Below are 17,449 nucleotides of genomic sequence, written 5' to 3' on the forward strand. Positions count from 1 at the left end.
AATTAAGGGGAAGTGTTGTCCGAATTTTGAGAGTATTTGATTGCTTTGAGTTTGTGATCTAGGGCTTGGACTTGAGCAAGGCAATGATATATGATGGATGGTTCCTGAGCCGTGATTGGTGAGTAACCCCAAACTATTTCCAAAACTACTTATGAACTGTTTCGTGCATTATTTACTTGATTGCATATCATGTGTGCTTACATGTGAGTTCATGACATGATTTGGCTCCAATGAGTTCTTGGGAAGTCTTGTGCTGAACACCAACGTCTTCACCACTGTTTACCGTTCATCTGGAGCACCAAAGAGCTCCCTATCACTGTCTCACTGTTAACTGATCGATTTGAGCGTTGGATGTATAAGTACAATGATTTCACTGGCTCACGAGAGCAATAAACGCACATTTGATTATTGATTCATGACATCATTGAAATGAACTATTGAGAAACTGATTTGATGACTGCTTTTACTGGTTATTCGCTGAGTTTCTAGCTCACCCCCAAATATTTTATTTCCCTTCCACAGGGCTCGAGGCGAAGGGAGTGCTTGTAGTATTTATTCATGTGACTGGTTGGATTATCTCCTGTTTAGTTGAAGGTCTAGTTTAATCTTGTGTAATAATTGAGATTACGATTGTGCTTGTAATTATGTGAGAACTGAGGACCTTTGTCCTATTCGAGAAATTTGCATTGCTTTTATCTTTTGAGGTTTTAGTTTGTAGTGCAATTGAGAGGTATTGCTTCACTTATGATATGTGAATTTGAGGAACATTTGATGTATATTTGAGATTTATATTGTATTTGAATTGAGGACTAAAGTGAACGATTGAGTCCCGACGAGAGTTGGGCAGGCGGTCCGCCGAACCATTTGGTTCGCCTTAGGGTGAGGTGGGGCTGTCACACAATGTTGGCTTATTATCTTGATCAATAGTTTTTAAAACTTTGACCAGAGGCTCTATTATTGCACATACATTTCTAAATTTTTTCCAAAACTTCTCTGACAATATCAACTCAGCTACTTTAATAGCTTCTACTTTTCTCTTGGTAATATTATTGAACTCTGCTCATTCATCTGAGGTGCACATTTTTTTCAGTTCTGTAGAATGCCGAAGAAGACTTTCCATAGAAATGAATTCAGTTGCAAATCTAGTGATACCTGGACGTAGCAGTTCCCTTTTTCTTGTATATGTCTTCATCAGATTCATTACTTTGTCGCTGTTATATATGAAACTTGTTATCTTCTTCCCCTGAGCAATAGTTTCTTTTACATTATCTATTTTGCCAATATCCTTCAACATCAAATCTATACAATGAGCAGTGCAAGGTGACCAGAATAGATTTTTTCTTTTTTTCATCAACAGTTGTCCAGCTGCTTTCATACTAAGTTCACTATCTGTCACAACTTGCACAACATTTTTTTCTCCCACAGCCTCTACTACCTCATCCATTAACTTGAAAATATATTGAGCAATTTTCTTGACATTGGTACAATCAACTGAACTATGGTATATCATGTGCCTATCACAGTATACCATAAAATTTATTATTGGATGTTTTGTACGGGTGCTCCACCCATCACACATAAGTGTACAACCAAAAGTTGAAAATTTATCATAAATATCTCCAAGATATTTCTCAAGCTCTTCAAATTCTTCGTCTAAATATTCATTTCCAATTTGATAAGCTGAAGAGCCTTTAATACCAGAACCAGCTTTGGCAATTTCATCAATCATCGATTGATAATAAGGATTGTCAGCTGCATGAAATGGTATAGCATTGAAATGAAAAAACTTTGAAATTGCCTTACCAACTCTTTTTATATTTTCCGCCGCAAACATTGACTTGACTTATTTTTTGTTTAGAAGGAAACATATGTGAGTCAATTCCTTTGGTTGTCATTTCATCCGCCTGTCTGACACTGAAATTACGTGACAATACTTTTTTATTTTCAGAAGTCATTGGTTTTGAAGTGCCAGCACCCAAATTCCCTATAATTCACAATGTTTAACAAATAAAAAATGAATGAATAAATTACAACTTTATTTAATTATATTTAATAAAATGATATCAAATTTGTTATAATATTTTAGTTTACAAATGATACCTGACATAAACATAAAAGGTCGACTCCCAGATACTGAATGCTTTCGTTGTTCGTCTAAAAATTGCAAGTATTGGCTATCTCTAATTGCTTGCTTCATCTGTTTTTTTTTTCAATGTCATCCTACTTTTTTCATCAATTTCAAAAATGTCTTTGTCCTCCTCGTCGCCAACCATGTTGAAATTACTATACATATTTTCTTGTTGGAGAGAGTTCAACATTTCTTCTTTTTTCTATTTTATTGTAACTCTTTGAATCTTACCAGTCTTTAGATGCATTTTCATTACATCTGTAACTTCTCTTGAGGCCCTTGGACATGGTTCAACTTGTCCCGTGACATGACCGACATGTGCTTTCAACTTTGTAATGCCACCATACATTACTTTTCCACAATAATTGCATCTCACAATTTTTCTATTTCCACCCACAGGTTTACCATGTTCCCAACCAATATCCTTGCTCGTCATTGTAACTATTACACGTATCAATATAAATGATTAATTCATCACAAAATAATTAAAGATATATGAAAAAATACAACAAGTAGTTTCTAACATTTTACAATAGTAATAATTTATTTCTATTATATTAGTAAGTTAAACATCTAATCTATAATGTAAACCTGCAACAATGATCATTTTTTCATTTATTAAAAGTACTTCGAAATTTTAAATATTTATTGAAATTATTACTGCATTTTAGAAAATTTTATATTAAAAGATCTAATAGTTATTTTAATATTTTCATTAAATATCAAATGAATTTGAACTAATTTATTATGTACTTTGAATTATATGTGAGATAAGTGTTAAACTTATGTTTGGCCCAAAATAAACTCTTGACTACACAAATTAGCTAGATAAATCTAAATTTCTAAATTTTATTTTGGACACAATCATAATTAATCCAACCTTGGCCTATTACATAAGGGCTATAATTAATCCAAATATGTTTCTAATTCATACTTACTAATAAGTATAGAAAACTTAAAGAAATAAATTCAAACCTATTGACCCACAGGAAAAGTCCTTATTTCAAAGGAAAGACCAAGGGAGGGCAATGAAAGGGCCGTTGCTGCAACTAAGGTTGACGACTAGCTATTTCCGATAGGAAAGAGAAGCTTGATCGGAGTTGATTTCTCCTAATTTAGGTACTATCTCGCTTCCCTAAGAACGTCCAAATAAGAACAAAGATGAGAGAAAGCATAAAAATTTTAAATTTGTGGACTCTTGCACCGTTACATAAAATGACTAGTCTAGTCTTTTATTTAAAGATTTTCGTACGCAAGTGCCAAAGCTCCAGAAAGTTGCAGGAGAAAGCCAAGCAAAACCGATATAAGAAGGGCAGTCGCATTATGAACATCCCATTTGAAGGACAAAACTCCAGGCGGATCCCACCATGGCATAAGAGTTCGTAAGAAGAGTACTATGACTGGGGTGGTCTTCCAGTTCACTTTTGGGCATTTCTCCTCTCACTTATTCTATCACCTTGGATGCCTGCCGGTTTTGAAAGAAAAGTAAAGTGATAACTTTGGAAAAGAAAGTTGGAAGTGATAGCCTTTGAAAGAAAAGAAAAGTAAAGTGAAGGTACATATACTTGAACCAAGTTGGCAAAATAGAAACGCATCTTTTCACATGATCAGTACTTTGGCAAATTTGTTTCTATTTCCCAATGAATGATTTCGATATTGACTTCTCCTTTTCGTGTGTTGGGATCTAGCTGTAGTTTTTACTCCAAGGGTCAATGTAATTGAGCTGCGGTCCTAGTGCTTCTCCCAATTATGTCTGGTGTTTTGGATGAGCTTGTCCTAATTATGTTTGGTAATAGAATAGGGAACTACTATGATTGATCTAAAGAAAGCCCCACAAAGTCTTTTATGACGTGCCTATCACTCGCATCTCTTTCCCTGTATAAAGGAGCATCAGTACTAGCATACTTGACATGAGATTGACACAGGCAATAGAGAGGTCCCCGGATTTCCCTTTTTTAATCCTTTTTCTCCTTTTTTTCTAAAGGTTTTTTGTTGAATTCAACTTGACTAGGGATAACTCGGAGTGACTCGGCCGTTTCAACCCGTCGCGGTGACGTCTCGGCCGATATCTCTTTGCGAGTCAAGTATCTCGGTATCGTTTCGTCACGATATCATATCGGACTGGGCCAAGACGGTGACGACTCGGCCGAGTCTTCGAACCATGCACATAATAGCAGCAACTAATTCCATATCCTGATCCTGTAGAATTGCAAGGATGTTATGAATCCATACACTGGTTGCAACATTTAATTGTAATTTTCAAGTGAGAAAGCCAAGGCCCAACACTGTATAGCTTCTGGACACCTCAAGATGGTAAACATCATCTTCTGAAGCTGAGCAAGGGGGACAAGTTGACTCTAAGAATACACCACGGCTGGAGAGACTAGCTGCTATAGTGAGAAGTGAGAATATTTTTACACTCTCCAAAGAAAAAAAATTAATCTTGTTTCGTATGTGAAAACACCAGAGATGCTTCCATGATTTCGACCCAGCACCATTGCTCCCCGTAGCCAAATGCGATGCGATTGATCTAAAGATTGTTGTCTAACAAGATGATAAGCACTTTATATTGAGAGAATGCTATTCTTAGTATAAGTGCCAAATCAACTTGTCTTCATTACGTGGATCTCCAATCGGATACTTCTATTAAGATCAATTCAAAATAATTGCTGCAATAAGGAATGATCCCAAGCTCTTGGGTCCTTGTCAATTAAGGAGTCCACCGTTGAATCGCTGGAATCCTGTTTGACTTGGATATGACTTTGAATGTATAAGGGCGAGGTAACCAATGAGCAAACCAAATTTTGATGGATTTTCATTCCCTATTCACCATCTACTACCAACTTCAACTAATTATGCAAGTCATGTTGTACCAGAAATTGCCACCCTACCTATTTGGATTAAATTAATTATGCAAATAGAGTACTCACCATATACTTGTGGACAATGTTTTTAGAAGGATAAAACTAAAATTGGCATGTATATGTTTAATTTTGCAGATATATGTTAGGAGGGGAGGGGGAAGGATTAGCCAAATCTAATTCCCATTGTTATTACTAATTTCAAAACAATCCATATGAATTAGGTGTTTTTCAAAAACTTATTTACTGTAGTATTGTATTTCAAAAAATTTCTACTTTAAATAGTCGTTTTGGATTAGGTGAAATTTAAAATTTTATTGCAATATTTTTAAAAAATTTGTTAAACATTACCTACCAGAACTACCAATCATCCATCCCCTCCATCGTCACCACCCCTCTTCCATCCTTCTCTAACACCTTCATCCCCTCGTCTCTCTTCTCTCTCCTTCCTTTCTCCTATTTCTCCCTTTTCTTTCCGGTCTCTCCCCTTCCTATCCTTTCCCTGCAACCCCTCTTTCCCTTTTTCGATCTTTGATCACGGCCTTTGACCAGATCTAGTTGCAACCCATGACTAGATCGGAAAAGAGGGAGGAGGTTGCAGGGAAAGAGAAGGGGAGGGAAGGAGAGGAAAAGGGAAGAGAGGGAGGGAGAAAGAAGAGGGAGGAAAGAGGAAGAAGGGAATAGGGGGTGGCAGCAGTGGAAGAGGGAGGAGGGGAGGGGGATGGCGATGATGTGTGGTGGGTGGTGTGTGGTGTGTGGAAGAAGAAAGAGTGGTTAGGTTTGTTTTATTTATTTGTTTGGTGTATTTGAAATGTTTTTTAGAGTGTGTTATTGTAAATTTCAAAAACAAAAACTTGTTTGTGACTTATCAATCTAAACAAGCCAATGTTTTCTATCTATAAAATTGATCAAAATAGAATCGATTGCCAAACCTGTTTTAAACCTCTTTTATAAATAGCAAACATTCATTTGGGGACATTTTCAAAAGAAAAAAGTCACTAAGGCCTCACAGTACTAGAAATCAAATAATTGGTCACAGTGTTGAAGCATGTATGGTGAAATCTCCGTTAGTACAGTGTATTTCTTTTTGTTTTCCACTAAAATCCAAAGTACAAGGGGCATAAGTGAATATTTTTGAACCATAAATAGTGTTTCTTAAAAATTACTCAACCACAGGGAAAGCATGTAAACTTTACCCTATAGATTGTGTAAATATCAAAAAAGGATGCGAGGATATCACTTCCCTCATCCATATACTAAAATTCTTCTCAATTGCGCTTGTTCTTCTCTGATTTCATTTCTACAAAACATGGTTCTTTTTAAGCTCAATATGGCGGATAATATGCCATTAATCCAATTATTCGAGAATCTCGTAACCAGACCTTGACAAATTGGCAACAGACCACCAATTGCTGCTTTAACATGACCGTTTATCAACCAGTCAAGACCGTTCGGGAGCTGGTTAAGCCGCGAAATGCTGAATGGTGAGAGGTGACTGAAACAATGCAGGGTTGTCAAGAGCATCCATGGCAGTTTCGTGGAGAAATCGAGCGCAACAAATTTGATGTAGTCTTCTATCTCTAGCGATGATCTAGAAATAGTAATGCCTTCTTGAAGAGTATGGTCAGAAATAAAGAATAAAGGTGGAAGTGGCTCTGGTTCAGAAGTAGGCTTTTGACAATTACCATCGGATTATACTAGGGTTCAAATTCTGAGGAAGGCCTCAAGATATTAAGATTCTGGTAAAAAAAAAAAAAAAGAATGGGACAACGGGTTATTTCACACTAATACAAAATAAAGAAAACGATGTTCTTACCAGTTGAGCAAAAAAATCTCAACTGATATTTCATTCGAGTTTGAACTTTTTGGTCATCAAAGTGAACAAGCAGCAATGGATATAATCCTGCAAGTTTAACATTACCCTACTTTGTTTTCCAGTAATCTAACAATGTGATACCTCAGGAAGCTAAAATCACTTTCAGCAAGTCTTCATGACATGACTCTTGGAAATTTTTAGCAAAAGCATTACATACACAACCAGTACAATCGCAACCTGACAGCCGTAGCACCATCATGGGGGCGCTTCTCCTAAAATGCTTTGGTTGTTTATTGCATTTGACTACGATCTCCAACTTTTTATTCCTGGAATCTGCAATAAAAGATTTGACAAACCGTTAGCATGCTATCCACCGAAGCAAGAAAATGTCCACAAAGAAAAGATGCATGCTACTTCGTCTATTTGCTGGTATCACTAATGTAGGTTTGTTTCCAAGTTTTCTCTATCCTTCTGACACGTGATCATGTTGGCATGTCATTCACCGGATAAAATGAGCCGTAATAAGTGATATAATATATAACAAAAGAATGAATGAGCTGCTTTGCTTGCTATTTGTCCATGCCTTCTTTGAGCACATCACAAATCTTTTTGGACAATAACAGGAAATAAGGATGTACTCTTGCAAGTAAAAATGACATTAACAAAGAAACACTTAACATGCTTCAGTTTGTAAATTCTATGCTAACTCCTAATGAATCATCTCCATAAGAATACCAACCTCAATTCCTCGAGGACCTATCCGATTCCGAGAAACAAAATTAAGTATAAAATCAGCAAATTCATCAGGTACATCTTCCTGCAGCATTCAAAGTACTAATATCCATGATTATCTAGAATTAAATTGAAAGATAATGAAAAGATTCCCAGAAATAGTTAGCATACCTGTATAGCATGGCCTGTATGTCTAACTACCACCATCTGAAACTTGCCTTGCATTTGGCCTATTGTGAGAGCTCTGACATGAGACACGAAACGTATCAGCTCACTGAACAAGTTTATGTTTTTGATTTACCATTAGACAGTTCGGATTACAGTCTACAGCTATGAAAGGCATAGTTGGAGTATATTTCATACTCTGCAGGAATGGAGAATTTAAGACACTGCAACCTGGCACCCAAGCTTAAGGAGGTCATAGTCCATATGCATATAAAGTTTCTTGTGCAATGTACTTTGTTCTATTTAATACATCTCTTTTGATCTCAATTAAAGTGAAGACTAATTATCCTAGCACGCAATGTCCAATTTTCCTCAATTAAGAAGAAAAGAAGTGAATAGAGACTCTTCAAATAAAGCTGAATTTTACTAAAATTGACAGTTTGCACACTGAATGCTGAATGAGCAAGCAAGACAAGGTTGGTTGTTGCACTGTTGGATAAGAAAAGTGCCAATATTCTTGGTCACAGTTAACAGCATTCAGGAATGGGTAAACTGGCAAGCAATATTTGGTAAATCTTATGTGGTCCACGAAAAAATTCAACTTATCAAAAATTTAGTTGACATTCGGGCGCACAAGGCCATCCTATATTGAACTGGAAACCAGTTGCCTTTTCTTCTTGCTACAGTCCAGAATCAAAGAGAGAGATGGAATATTAAATAATAGCAAGAAGACAGGGAAGTCAACAAGCAGAGAGCTAGTTGACACAAAACAACCATAGATTCTTAGAAACCTACATTTTGGAGAATGATATTCTGAATTTGGGCAGTAGAACGTAACAATGCAACTCTAAAGAGCTGTTTGGAAGTAACCCAAGTAAAAACATCATGCACAGCTCTAAATCTTGTAAATGTTGTTGACTTAAACAGAAAAAACCTGTCCAGCCTATCTGTCCCAGCCAGAAGCAAGAGTTTTGGTACAGGGCTTGATAAAAATTTTTCTGAAAGGCCTTCATACCTGAAACATAAGGACGATACAGTTTGTCGTTCATATAGCCTTTCTATTCGATACTAAGACAAAAATAAATAGATAAACAAAGTATTAAGAGAGAGAGAGAGAGAGAGCTGTGAAAAAATATACAGGAAATTAAAAATTGCAAAAACCAAGATCCTTACATCACATTTTTGGTTCTGAAATGAAATTAAACATAGCATAGGGGCTGCAGGCTTAGGATTTCCATAGTGATCTTATTCTTTATACAAGAACGTGAAGGTCATGCATCTAGAATTACTGATCTAGAATAATAGAATGTGGTACCTATATGTTCTATTAGCCCATTGTTATGAGGCTACAAACAATCTGCAAATAAGCCGCTCTAGCATTAAAATTTGAAGCCATCATGTACACTAGCACTGGCAATCTGGTGATATAGAAAATCACACAATGAGCCATAAAAAGAACTCTTTAAATATTTCCTTATGGAATAACAATAATTTAATTGCAAAAAGATGCATGAAATAACTAACCTAAGCATGACCTTAACATGATAGCTGACTTCAAAATCTAAGATCAGGGAAAAAGGAAAAGCAGAAATGTAAGAGTATGATGGCATAAATCAACAGAAGAAATAGCCCTAACAATGTGGAAGAGCAGTCACAAAATGATGCTCATAGAGGATGATATGTGATTCACACAGCATACAAATATCACCAAGCAGCAAACTATTAAGAGAAAGAAAAGTATGTAATATGTAACTAAAAATTGCTTTCACACACTAAAAAAAAGAGGAGAAAAAGAAAAAAGAGAAAAAAAAAAAGATATCAGTTAGTTCCTAGTGTCACTTTCTGTAATTGAATGACTTTTCTTCTCACACATAGCCCCCTTAAATCCTCTAAGCAATAACGTACCAGCCTCTCCAATGTTGTTCTGTTTCCTCCAGTTTCGCTGTGTAGGTATAACTGCACCACAACAGATGTTCAAAAGATTTTAAGCGAAACAACAAAAAGCAACATAGAGTAGTACACAACACATTCATTTCAGTAGACAAATGCCTATTCTAGTTGTCAACGAATAGGCAAATCAAATGGAAAACAAGTGGGAAAACCCTAACCATGACAAGCACACTTACCATCTCTTTGAATCATCGTAAATTAGAGTACTAGGAATTGATACTCGTGCTGACTCTATATTTCTTAAAGAGCCTCCTTTGACACTCCATTCAATCTATCAAGAAGTTCAAACTTCTAGTGATTACAACAACCAAACTATAAAAGTCACAAGTTGATATACAAGATAATCATCTGAACCAAACCAAAATGCTGTACTGGAGATGCAGGCAGTTAACAAATTTAACCATTTAAGGACAACATAAGCAACATGATTCTATCAAATAAAATTGTACAGACAAATTAGAAGCACACACTTGATGCTAAGAGCTTTCATTACGAAGTTGAAAATGGTGGTGAAACAAGACCATCAAGTATATGTCAATCAAAGTAAGGAGAATATTGTGACCCAGCACCTGAAATTAGTTTAGATAAACCATATGCATATGGAAAAAACAGACCATCTGTCATCAAACAATGGTGGACATTACATGATTTAGCTCCTCATACCATATACTCACAACAAGCAATCAAAACTCTCTCTTTAACAAAAGAGCAAATAGTGGAAAAACAAGCAGCAAACAAGAATTCGCACTGATATTCAACTTTAAAGACCCAATATGCAAAGAGAAATTTTGCAAAACCCAGATGGCCGCACTTAAAGTATTCATTGCCATTATAAAAGGATTTGGCCTCAAGCAACTTTAAACCTCCATATCTTATACATTGATTCAGGAAATTGGTATAGCAACAGAATATCTAATTGCATGCCATTGTATTAGGTTATACATAACAAACAACATCCTTGATCTATATGAGCCCTGCTGATGAATAAGATGTAACTGCTTAAATCTACAACTTCTAATGTACTCATCTATAATGCTTTTTCTTTATCAGTTCATGAAATAACAGAGCAGTTGATGATCCATCAGCAGAATATCTTCTTCACCCCAGAATTACAAAATAAAGTGGATCCATGAGGAAATTACATTTTTCATTCACCATTCTCTCCAAATCAGGATGCTAGTCTGACTTGAATGAAGAATAATACATAAATTTACTGATTTCTTTCCTTTTCTTCTAATTTTTTTTAAAAAATTTGTTTTCTTCTTCTTTTTATTTTACTTTATCTTATTTTATTTTCGGGTTGGAGACAAAACAAAAAATCCTATACTTTGTCAGGAACAATGACAGGAAACAGAGCTCATGAAGAAGTCAATCACATGATAGCATCTCCTAATTCCCTTCGCCACCATGAGAAGAACAACTTTTACTATTATAGATTATTATGTAGTTTTTAAGTTTTCAACCTTTCTTAACTGTACTAAAAAAGAAAAATTCATATAGCATCATATTCCATCTGATGAAGTTGGTGCACAAATGCCCAAAAGAGTAAATCAACATGGAAACGGAAGGAGTTATTGACCAGCAAAAACTTTTATTATGTACTGGAAACAATTGGAAGATAAAAGAAGACAGGAAAAGCAAGGGATCAGGTACCGCTTTCTCAATGGTAGGAAAATGCTGCATTCTGTTTGTAAGAATTTTCTGCATATGAATCAATGAGGCCATTGCTGTACCCTGGGATTGTAGGAAACTTTTGTGAAAAGAGTAGATTAAAACTTGGTGTCTTGGATGAAAAATATGCATCACAAAAAGCAACCTCAACAACATCCACTACAACAAGTCCACACAAGGTAGGTAGCTGTTTCCTTGCAGCAACATGAACCGCAACGGACCCTCCCATGCTGTACCATATTTCAAGAGGAAAAAACATTTCAAAACTTGAGGATCCCAATAGGGTTGGGAAATTCATCTTAAAAACAGTTCACATGCCTACATATGCATCTTTGAACATGTAAAAAGTTATCAACTCTAAACAATAAAAAATAATTAAGATAAAAATCTGCAACATCAATCCACCACAGAGTTCAGCTGCTAGAAGCAAATTTTCTGATCTAAGCCAAATGACAAAAGAAAATGTCCTCCACAAACTTAGAACTTCATTTCTAGACCTGCCCTAAGTGGTAATACCTCTTCACACACTGAAACTACTCAAACACTTAAGACCCTGCAACGAGAGCAATAAATCCAACACCTACCACTCTCTGCATGTGACCTTGTGGCATATATTTTTTCTTAATTTCACAAACCTGTTAACTATATCTAAATTTGTTATCGAGCCAAAAACTCAAGGTCTCCCCTGCACCAACATTTCCTCTTCTCCACGAGCCAAATAGTGGTAACTATTTCATCATAAGAAAATCAATTCATCCTCTCTGCATGTTATCTCATGGCACATATACTTTCCTTGTCCAATAATTGCACTAGTAATAATCTCTAGGTGTAAAAAGCACTCCATCCGCAAGAAGAAAGAGCTCATGAAATTGCCTGACAAGGCAGGTTCACATACCCCCAGGCTTTTGCACTCAAGTAGTTCTCATAATGCCAATTCCTAATAAGAAGTTAAGCTTTCAACAGATTGTACGAGGCATTCAAAGCCAAATCCTCAGCAGATTAATAACAGACAACGCTTCCTAAAACACAAATGAGGGAGGGATGAATTTTTTTCAATAAAAGAGGGGCTTAAGAAACATGAGTTTCAATTCACAACAATATCCAACAAAAACAATATAAAATACTTTTACTGCTATCTTTAATCTCATTATACATGAATAGAATAATCTTTTGCCTTCGTTTCTTAAGAGACAACAAAGAATTCGCCTATAATACCTTCTTGCCTTCCTTTTGTTATCTAAGTAAAATAGAAATGGATGAGAGGGGGATCATAGACACTGTGCAGTCTCGACCAAGATGTTAGCCCCTAAAGAAGTTCAAACTGGATGGATTGTATCAGCTTTTCTGTTCCTAGGAAGCTAAAAAAGCGTAGAAAATGCCTTTGCTGGGGGTACTTAGATTTGTAGAGAATCTTTTATTGCAAATGAGAATACTCATTCAAGAATCAAATGGAATAGAAGGGCTGGTTAAGTTAGACATAAGAATATCATAAAGTCAAATAGAGCTATCAATTTAGACTGTACACATTTTCTTTTTTTCTTTATTGATCACTCTTTTGATGATTAGATTCCTTCAAATTTCTTTCCCCATAATAAGTAAATAAATACCCTTATTTAGTACCCCCGTTTATAAATTCAACTTCTTCCAATCAATCTCTCCACACCAAGCAGATAGACATAGGCACATTAATAGGAGAACGCAAATTCATAGAGTTACTAATTTAGTGAGAGAGGTCATAACCTGTGGCCAACAAGCACAATTGCGGGAGGAGAATCTCCATACATTGTCTTCAACACAGCTAATACATCACTGCACAGAGTCTGTAATCATTATAAACAACTTCAATGCAAGCAATCAAGGACCCAACACTTTGCCTGGAAACAGTATTTCCCCCTAACTCATTATAAACATCACATGCATTGATGAAGGAGAAAATCCTCAATCCTGGTTTCTGAAAGCATGTGACTATACCTCAATAGACAAATCTAACTCATTTTCTGTGGATGACTTTCCATGTCCTCTGAAGTCCATAGCTACAACACGAACTTTCTCCTTAATTTTACTTGCAGACAGTGCAAATGAAAGCCTGGGAAAATAAAATAAAAAAATATATCTATATACTCTCACAATGGAAACACGGGAAAAAAGTTAAAGGTAAAGGAAATACAGTTGTCAGTAACCACGCTAACAAAAAATTCCAGCAATTACAATTACAGGGACGTTTTGGAGAACTTTAGGTCTTTCAACTTCCAATTTTTGATTTGTTGGCAAACCACTTGTATAAAGTTTTTAGAACATAGAAAAGTCAGCCAATAGCATGTAATGAAACTAAATTCTCATACAATTGACATTTTTCAATTTATGCGTTGCCTAAGATTAGAGAATCTTCTCTAAATTAGTGGCTAAAGGTGAGACATTTAATTAGGTAACTTAACAGCACAAAATCTTAAATCAATCTTTGCAAATGTTTAATGACAAACATAGCATTCACATATGTAGTTCAAGAAACATGTCTTAAATTGCCATTTAGGCAATACATATGTACGGTTATTGATGTAAGATTGATACACAATAAGGTAAAGGAGATAGTCAAAACTTTTTCCACTGAATTACACACTCCACAATGTAAGCCAGAACTGGACCTTTTGTCAAATGGAGATTGGACATGATCAAAATAGGATCATCACAACATAATATTCAAACGCTTTACACGAACCAACACATATTGGGTAAAGGATGCATATCCCCATGGCTGGGATAATCTGCTTAATTAAATAGAGTACAAGGAGCTTTAGACCGGGAGTAATTCATTGCAGTTATTTGTCCATATGTTTCACATCTATTATATGGGTATTAGTAAACAATGAAATGGAAATACAATCTAATTCCAAAGATTTTGCCTCAATAAGAAACACCATAAAAAGCAGATGGAAATCTAGCATTACAATCTAAAATGTTGCTTCTCAAATGCACCTATGAACAAACATTTAATTTAAATCCAATTACCAAGAGATTCCTGTTGTTTGATGTCCTGATTCCAAGTCATTTTCTTGTTGAATACTGTGAATTGTTTGGATTTAAATCTGCACTTATTGACTTGACTGATCTATTTATATTCCTTTCAAGGGATCTCAATCTCTTATTCAATTACAGCAATGGTGTTTCCTTAAGCCTTTTTCTTCAGAAATTAAATGGCATTCAGCATCAGACTCAAATATCAACCAGGAAATGTTTGCCATACAAGATAACCTCTTGGAAAACTCCAAGCTCTGTGCTTATTATGTGGGAGAAGCATCCAAACAAGCATTGGGGGCAGAGGTGAACCATCCATCAGTTGGCTCGATCCGCCAGGGATGACAAAAGTGAATGAGCTGTGAATTGGCTCTCTCTTGATTTACTCTAATAATGATTACTAAACTCCACACAGCATTGGTAAAAATTACTGCTAATCTAAAGGACTAAAAGTTGTCTGTTACTTCTTTATTTTCTATGAATAAAGCAACCTATTAATGAATCAGTTTGGAAGAAGTTGGGAAACCTATAGCCATAGATATTCTGTCCCTTATAATACCAATGCTGCACAATGTTCTGTTACTTCACATGATCCACCAGATTTCACTATTTTTTATTTTTATTTTTTTAAAAAATTGTGTTTTAACTGTAGAGACTTCTTACTCCACCAAAAGACTTGAGTAATTCTGGTATTGCTTTTTCGAGACAGCATGTCCATTCATATTTTGAGCAGTTTTTGCCACTACAACACGCTAAATCATATATGTACTAATTTGGGTCACATATCAGCGAAGAACCCTTGTAACAAAGCAATAGTGTCAAGAAGTGAAAACATTAACAGAAAAGCAATAAGGCACCAGATAGAGAGAGAGAGAGAGAGAGAGAGCAAAAGGCAACATTCTGGACAAAAATCAAATCAAACATACCCAGTATAACCACCTCCATGCAAACAAAAGATAACTGGTCCTTGTGTTCCTGCCAAGTAGACATGAAAGACCTGAAAAAACATAAAGACACAGATGATGATCTCACAAAATTAAAAAAGAGAATGAACAGCTAAAGAACAGTTTAGCAAAACCACTGACATCATTGGAACCAGGAATGGAAACATCATCCTCACGGTCAAAATATCCAGACCAATCTAGAGGTGCATATTTTTGAGAAGATGTCCTGCAGCAAAAGATCAAAAAACTTTGGATCCAGAATTGGATGTTCAAATGCTGGGCAGGAAAGAGAAACGTTATGCAAATCTATTCGACATTCTTGCCATTACAAACTCATTAACAAACTCAACAGCTACCGCTCATTTGGTTCATAAGTTTTGGGACTCATCAATCGGTTTTAGGTTCTCTCAAGCATATATTTTGTTTGTACACCTCTATGGCAATAGTCACTACTCACTTTTAGGTCGACTGCTTTTAGGTCGTCCAACCCCAAGAAACCATTACCTGTTGAAGTAGGCACCATCATCTCTGGTTACCCACCTTCTAAAATAAAATGAAATGATTTAACTTTTAACAAAGCCCAAAAATGTCATTTTTTTCTTCAGGAAAAGACATTCATTCTTCTTCTCATAGACAATCCACTTAAACTGTTTCCTCTTTCTCTTTGTTCCCTTCAAACTTCTTAATATCTTGGACAATGCAGATTTGCAGATCACAAGAACATCCATCGAGAGGGAGAGAGAGAGCGAGAGGGAGAGAGAGAGAGAGCTTCTGCACGATATAACCATAAGTAGAACTTCATAATGTAATAAACACAGAGTAGTTTATCTCACATAGAGGTAATCAGATTGTTAATGCTTCAACATTTCAAAGTTGACTGGTCCACAAGTCACAGAAAATATAGTGAAACAGTAGGCTAGCAATAAGAGGTGGAATTAAGTATATTGCCATTTTAGGAAATGAACAAACTCCCAGATATCCCAGAAATCAAACCATCAAATTAACAATTTGATAGAGGGAGTAGATTTAATACATGGCAACTAAATACTGTCAGTCCAATCTTCTTAGGCACATAACTAGAATATTTAAAAATAGTAAATAAGAAATTTTTGGTGTTTTTCTCCTAATGTCACCCTATATCCTATCTTCATCATCCCCCTTAACATAAACTTCTCAACTTTTTCTTCAATTAACACTCAATCATCTGTAGTTATTAATTCATCATTGCCACATAAGTGTTATAACAGAGATGGCAATCTAGTCTAACTCGATCAGCAACATGTTTATAAAGTTTGCAAGATTTTAAGGCTTTTCAAGCCAATCCTTAATTAACAAGTTATTATGTCTACTTTTGTCACAAAATCAAGTCTTTAAAGCAGAAAATATTATTCAATCACAAATATGTTTTATCTCGTCTTCCTTCCCTGAAAACTATGTTCAACTACCGCGGCAGCAAAGATTATTGCTAAGAGAAACCTCAAACCAGTCGAAAACAAATTTGAAGTCTCTGTAGCTAAAAATATATCAAACTTTCTTCAGAACTAGCATAAAAATAGAAATCTAAACTATACTGATCACAACGCAGAAACCTAACAATTCAAAATGAAAAAACAGAAAGCTCAATTTTAAAATCATGATCAAGCATTTAAACTAAACTAACAAAATCCTCAATCAAAATCATAATCCAGCCTGAACGAATTTAGAAAAGCATGTAAGACAGCAAATTTGCATGCGTAAGACTAGAATAAACTGAAATGAAAATAGAGCGAGAGAACTGACTGAATTGGAGGACGAGCAGGAACGGAAGAGAACGCGGAAGGAACTTCATCGTTAATATTGTTATGATCAGGAGGATTATTGCTGCAATCTCTGGCGGAGGTTTCTGCCGGCGGCGACTCCTCCGACAAGGGAGCTAAGTTGGACGGCGCCGATGAGTCCATCATCAAAATCTCAAGACTGATCACTTTTTCACTTTTTTTTTTTTTTTTGATTTTTCAGTTACTAAGTATTATTTGGAAGGAAAGAACACGAAAAGGCCACAAAAATTCACCAGTGTGATTGAGTCGGTCGGTTCATTTTATGGATTTGTCGTGGAGTTAAGGCCCAATACGGTTCTAGATTCTTCAAGAAGGTCTCAGCCCAGACCGGGATTAATTTATAAAATACAAGC

General features: G+C 35.6%; 2 protein-coding genes across 2 annotated transcripts; both read right to left on the reverse strand.

Annotated features, from left to right (window-relative positions):
• Positions 1 to 1,060: 1,060 nt before the first annotated feature.
• LOC113750408 lies at positions 1,061 to 2,564 on the reverse strand. The gene is made up of 2 exons (XM_027294383.1): positions 2,360 to 2,564; positions 1,061 to 1,752 (listed from the first exon to the last, which is right to left on the reverse strand). Exons 1-2 carry the CDS (start codon positions 2,562 to 2,564, stop codon positions 1,061 to 1,063), a joined length of 897 nt encoding a protein of 298 aa, XP_027150184.1.
• Positions 2,565 to 6,782: 4,218 nt separating this feature from the next.
• Positions 6,783 to 17,294, reverse strand: LOC113750906 (protein phosphatase methylesterase 1). Its single transcript, XM_027294853.1, has 13 exons — positions 17,059 to 17,294; positions 15,421 to 15,505; positions 15,262 to 15,332; positions 13,295 to 13,409; positions 13,064 to 13,143; positions 11,469 to 11,553; positions 11,306 to 11,386; positions 9,829 to 9,923; positions 9,608 to 9,658; positions 8,637 to 8,717; positions 7,709 to 7,781; positions 7,545 to 7,622; positions 6,783 to 7,138 (listed from the first exon to the last, which is right to left on the reverse strand). The coding sequence occupies exons 1-13, from the start codon at positions 17,220 to 17,222 to the stop codon at positions 7,109 to 7,111; spliced, it is 1,089 nt and encodes a 362-aa protein (XP_027150654.1). The 5' UTR covers positions 17,223 to 17,294; the 3' UTR covers positions 6,783 to 7,108.
• Positions 17,295 to 17,449: the final 155 nt, after the last annotated feature.

Source organism: Coffea eugenioides, chromosome 10 (assembly GCF_003713205.1).
Source record: "Coffea eugenioides isolate CCC68of chromosome 10, Ceug_1.0, whole genome shotgun sequence".
NCBI classification, from domain to species: domain Eukaryota; kingdom Viridiplantae; phylum Streptophyta; class Magnoliopsida; order Gentianales; family Rubiaceae; genus Coffea; species Coffea eugenioides.

Excerpts from the sequence above, each read along its gene's own strand:
- LOC113750408 (XM_027294383.1), bottom strand. The coding sequence starts at position 2,564 with ATGACGAGCAAGGATATTGGTTGGGAACATGGTAAACCTGTGGGTGGA. Across the intron at positions 1,753-2,359 it reads GAAAATGCATCTAAAGACTG|CTGACAATCCTTATTATCAA; the intron begins GTAAGATTCAAA and ends CATTTCATGCAG.
- LOC113750906 (XM_027294853.1), bottom strand. The coding sequence starts at position 17,222 with ATGATGGACTCATCGGCGCCGTCCAACTTAGCTCCCTTGTCGGAGGAG. Across the intron at positions 13,144-13,294 it reads AGTTAGATTTGTCTATTGAG|ACTCTGTGCAGTGATGTATT; the intron begins GTATAGTCACAT and ends TAATGATTACAG. Across the intron at positions 9,924-11,305 it reads TTCCTACCATTGAGAAAGCG|ATTGAATGGAGTGTCAAAGG; the intron begins GTACCTGATCCC and ends ACTTCTTGATAG.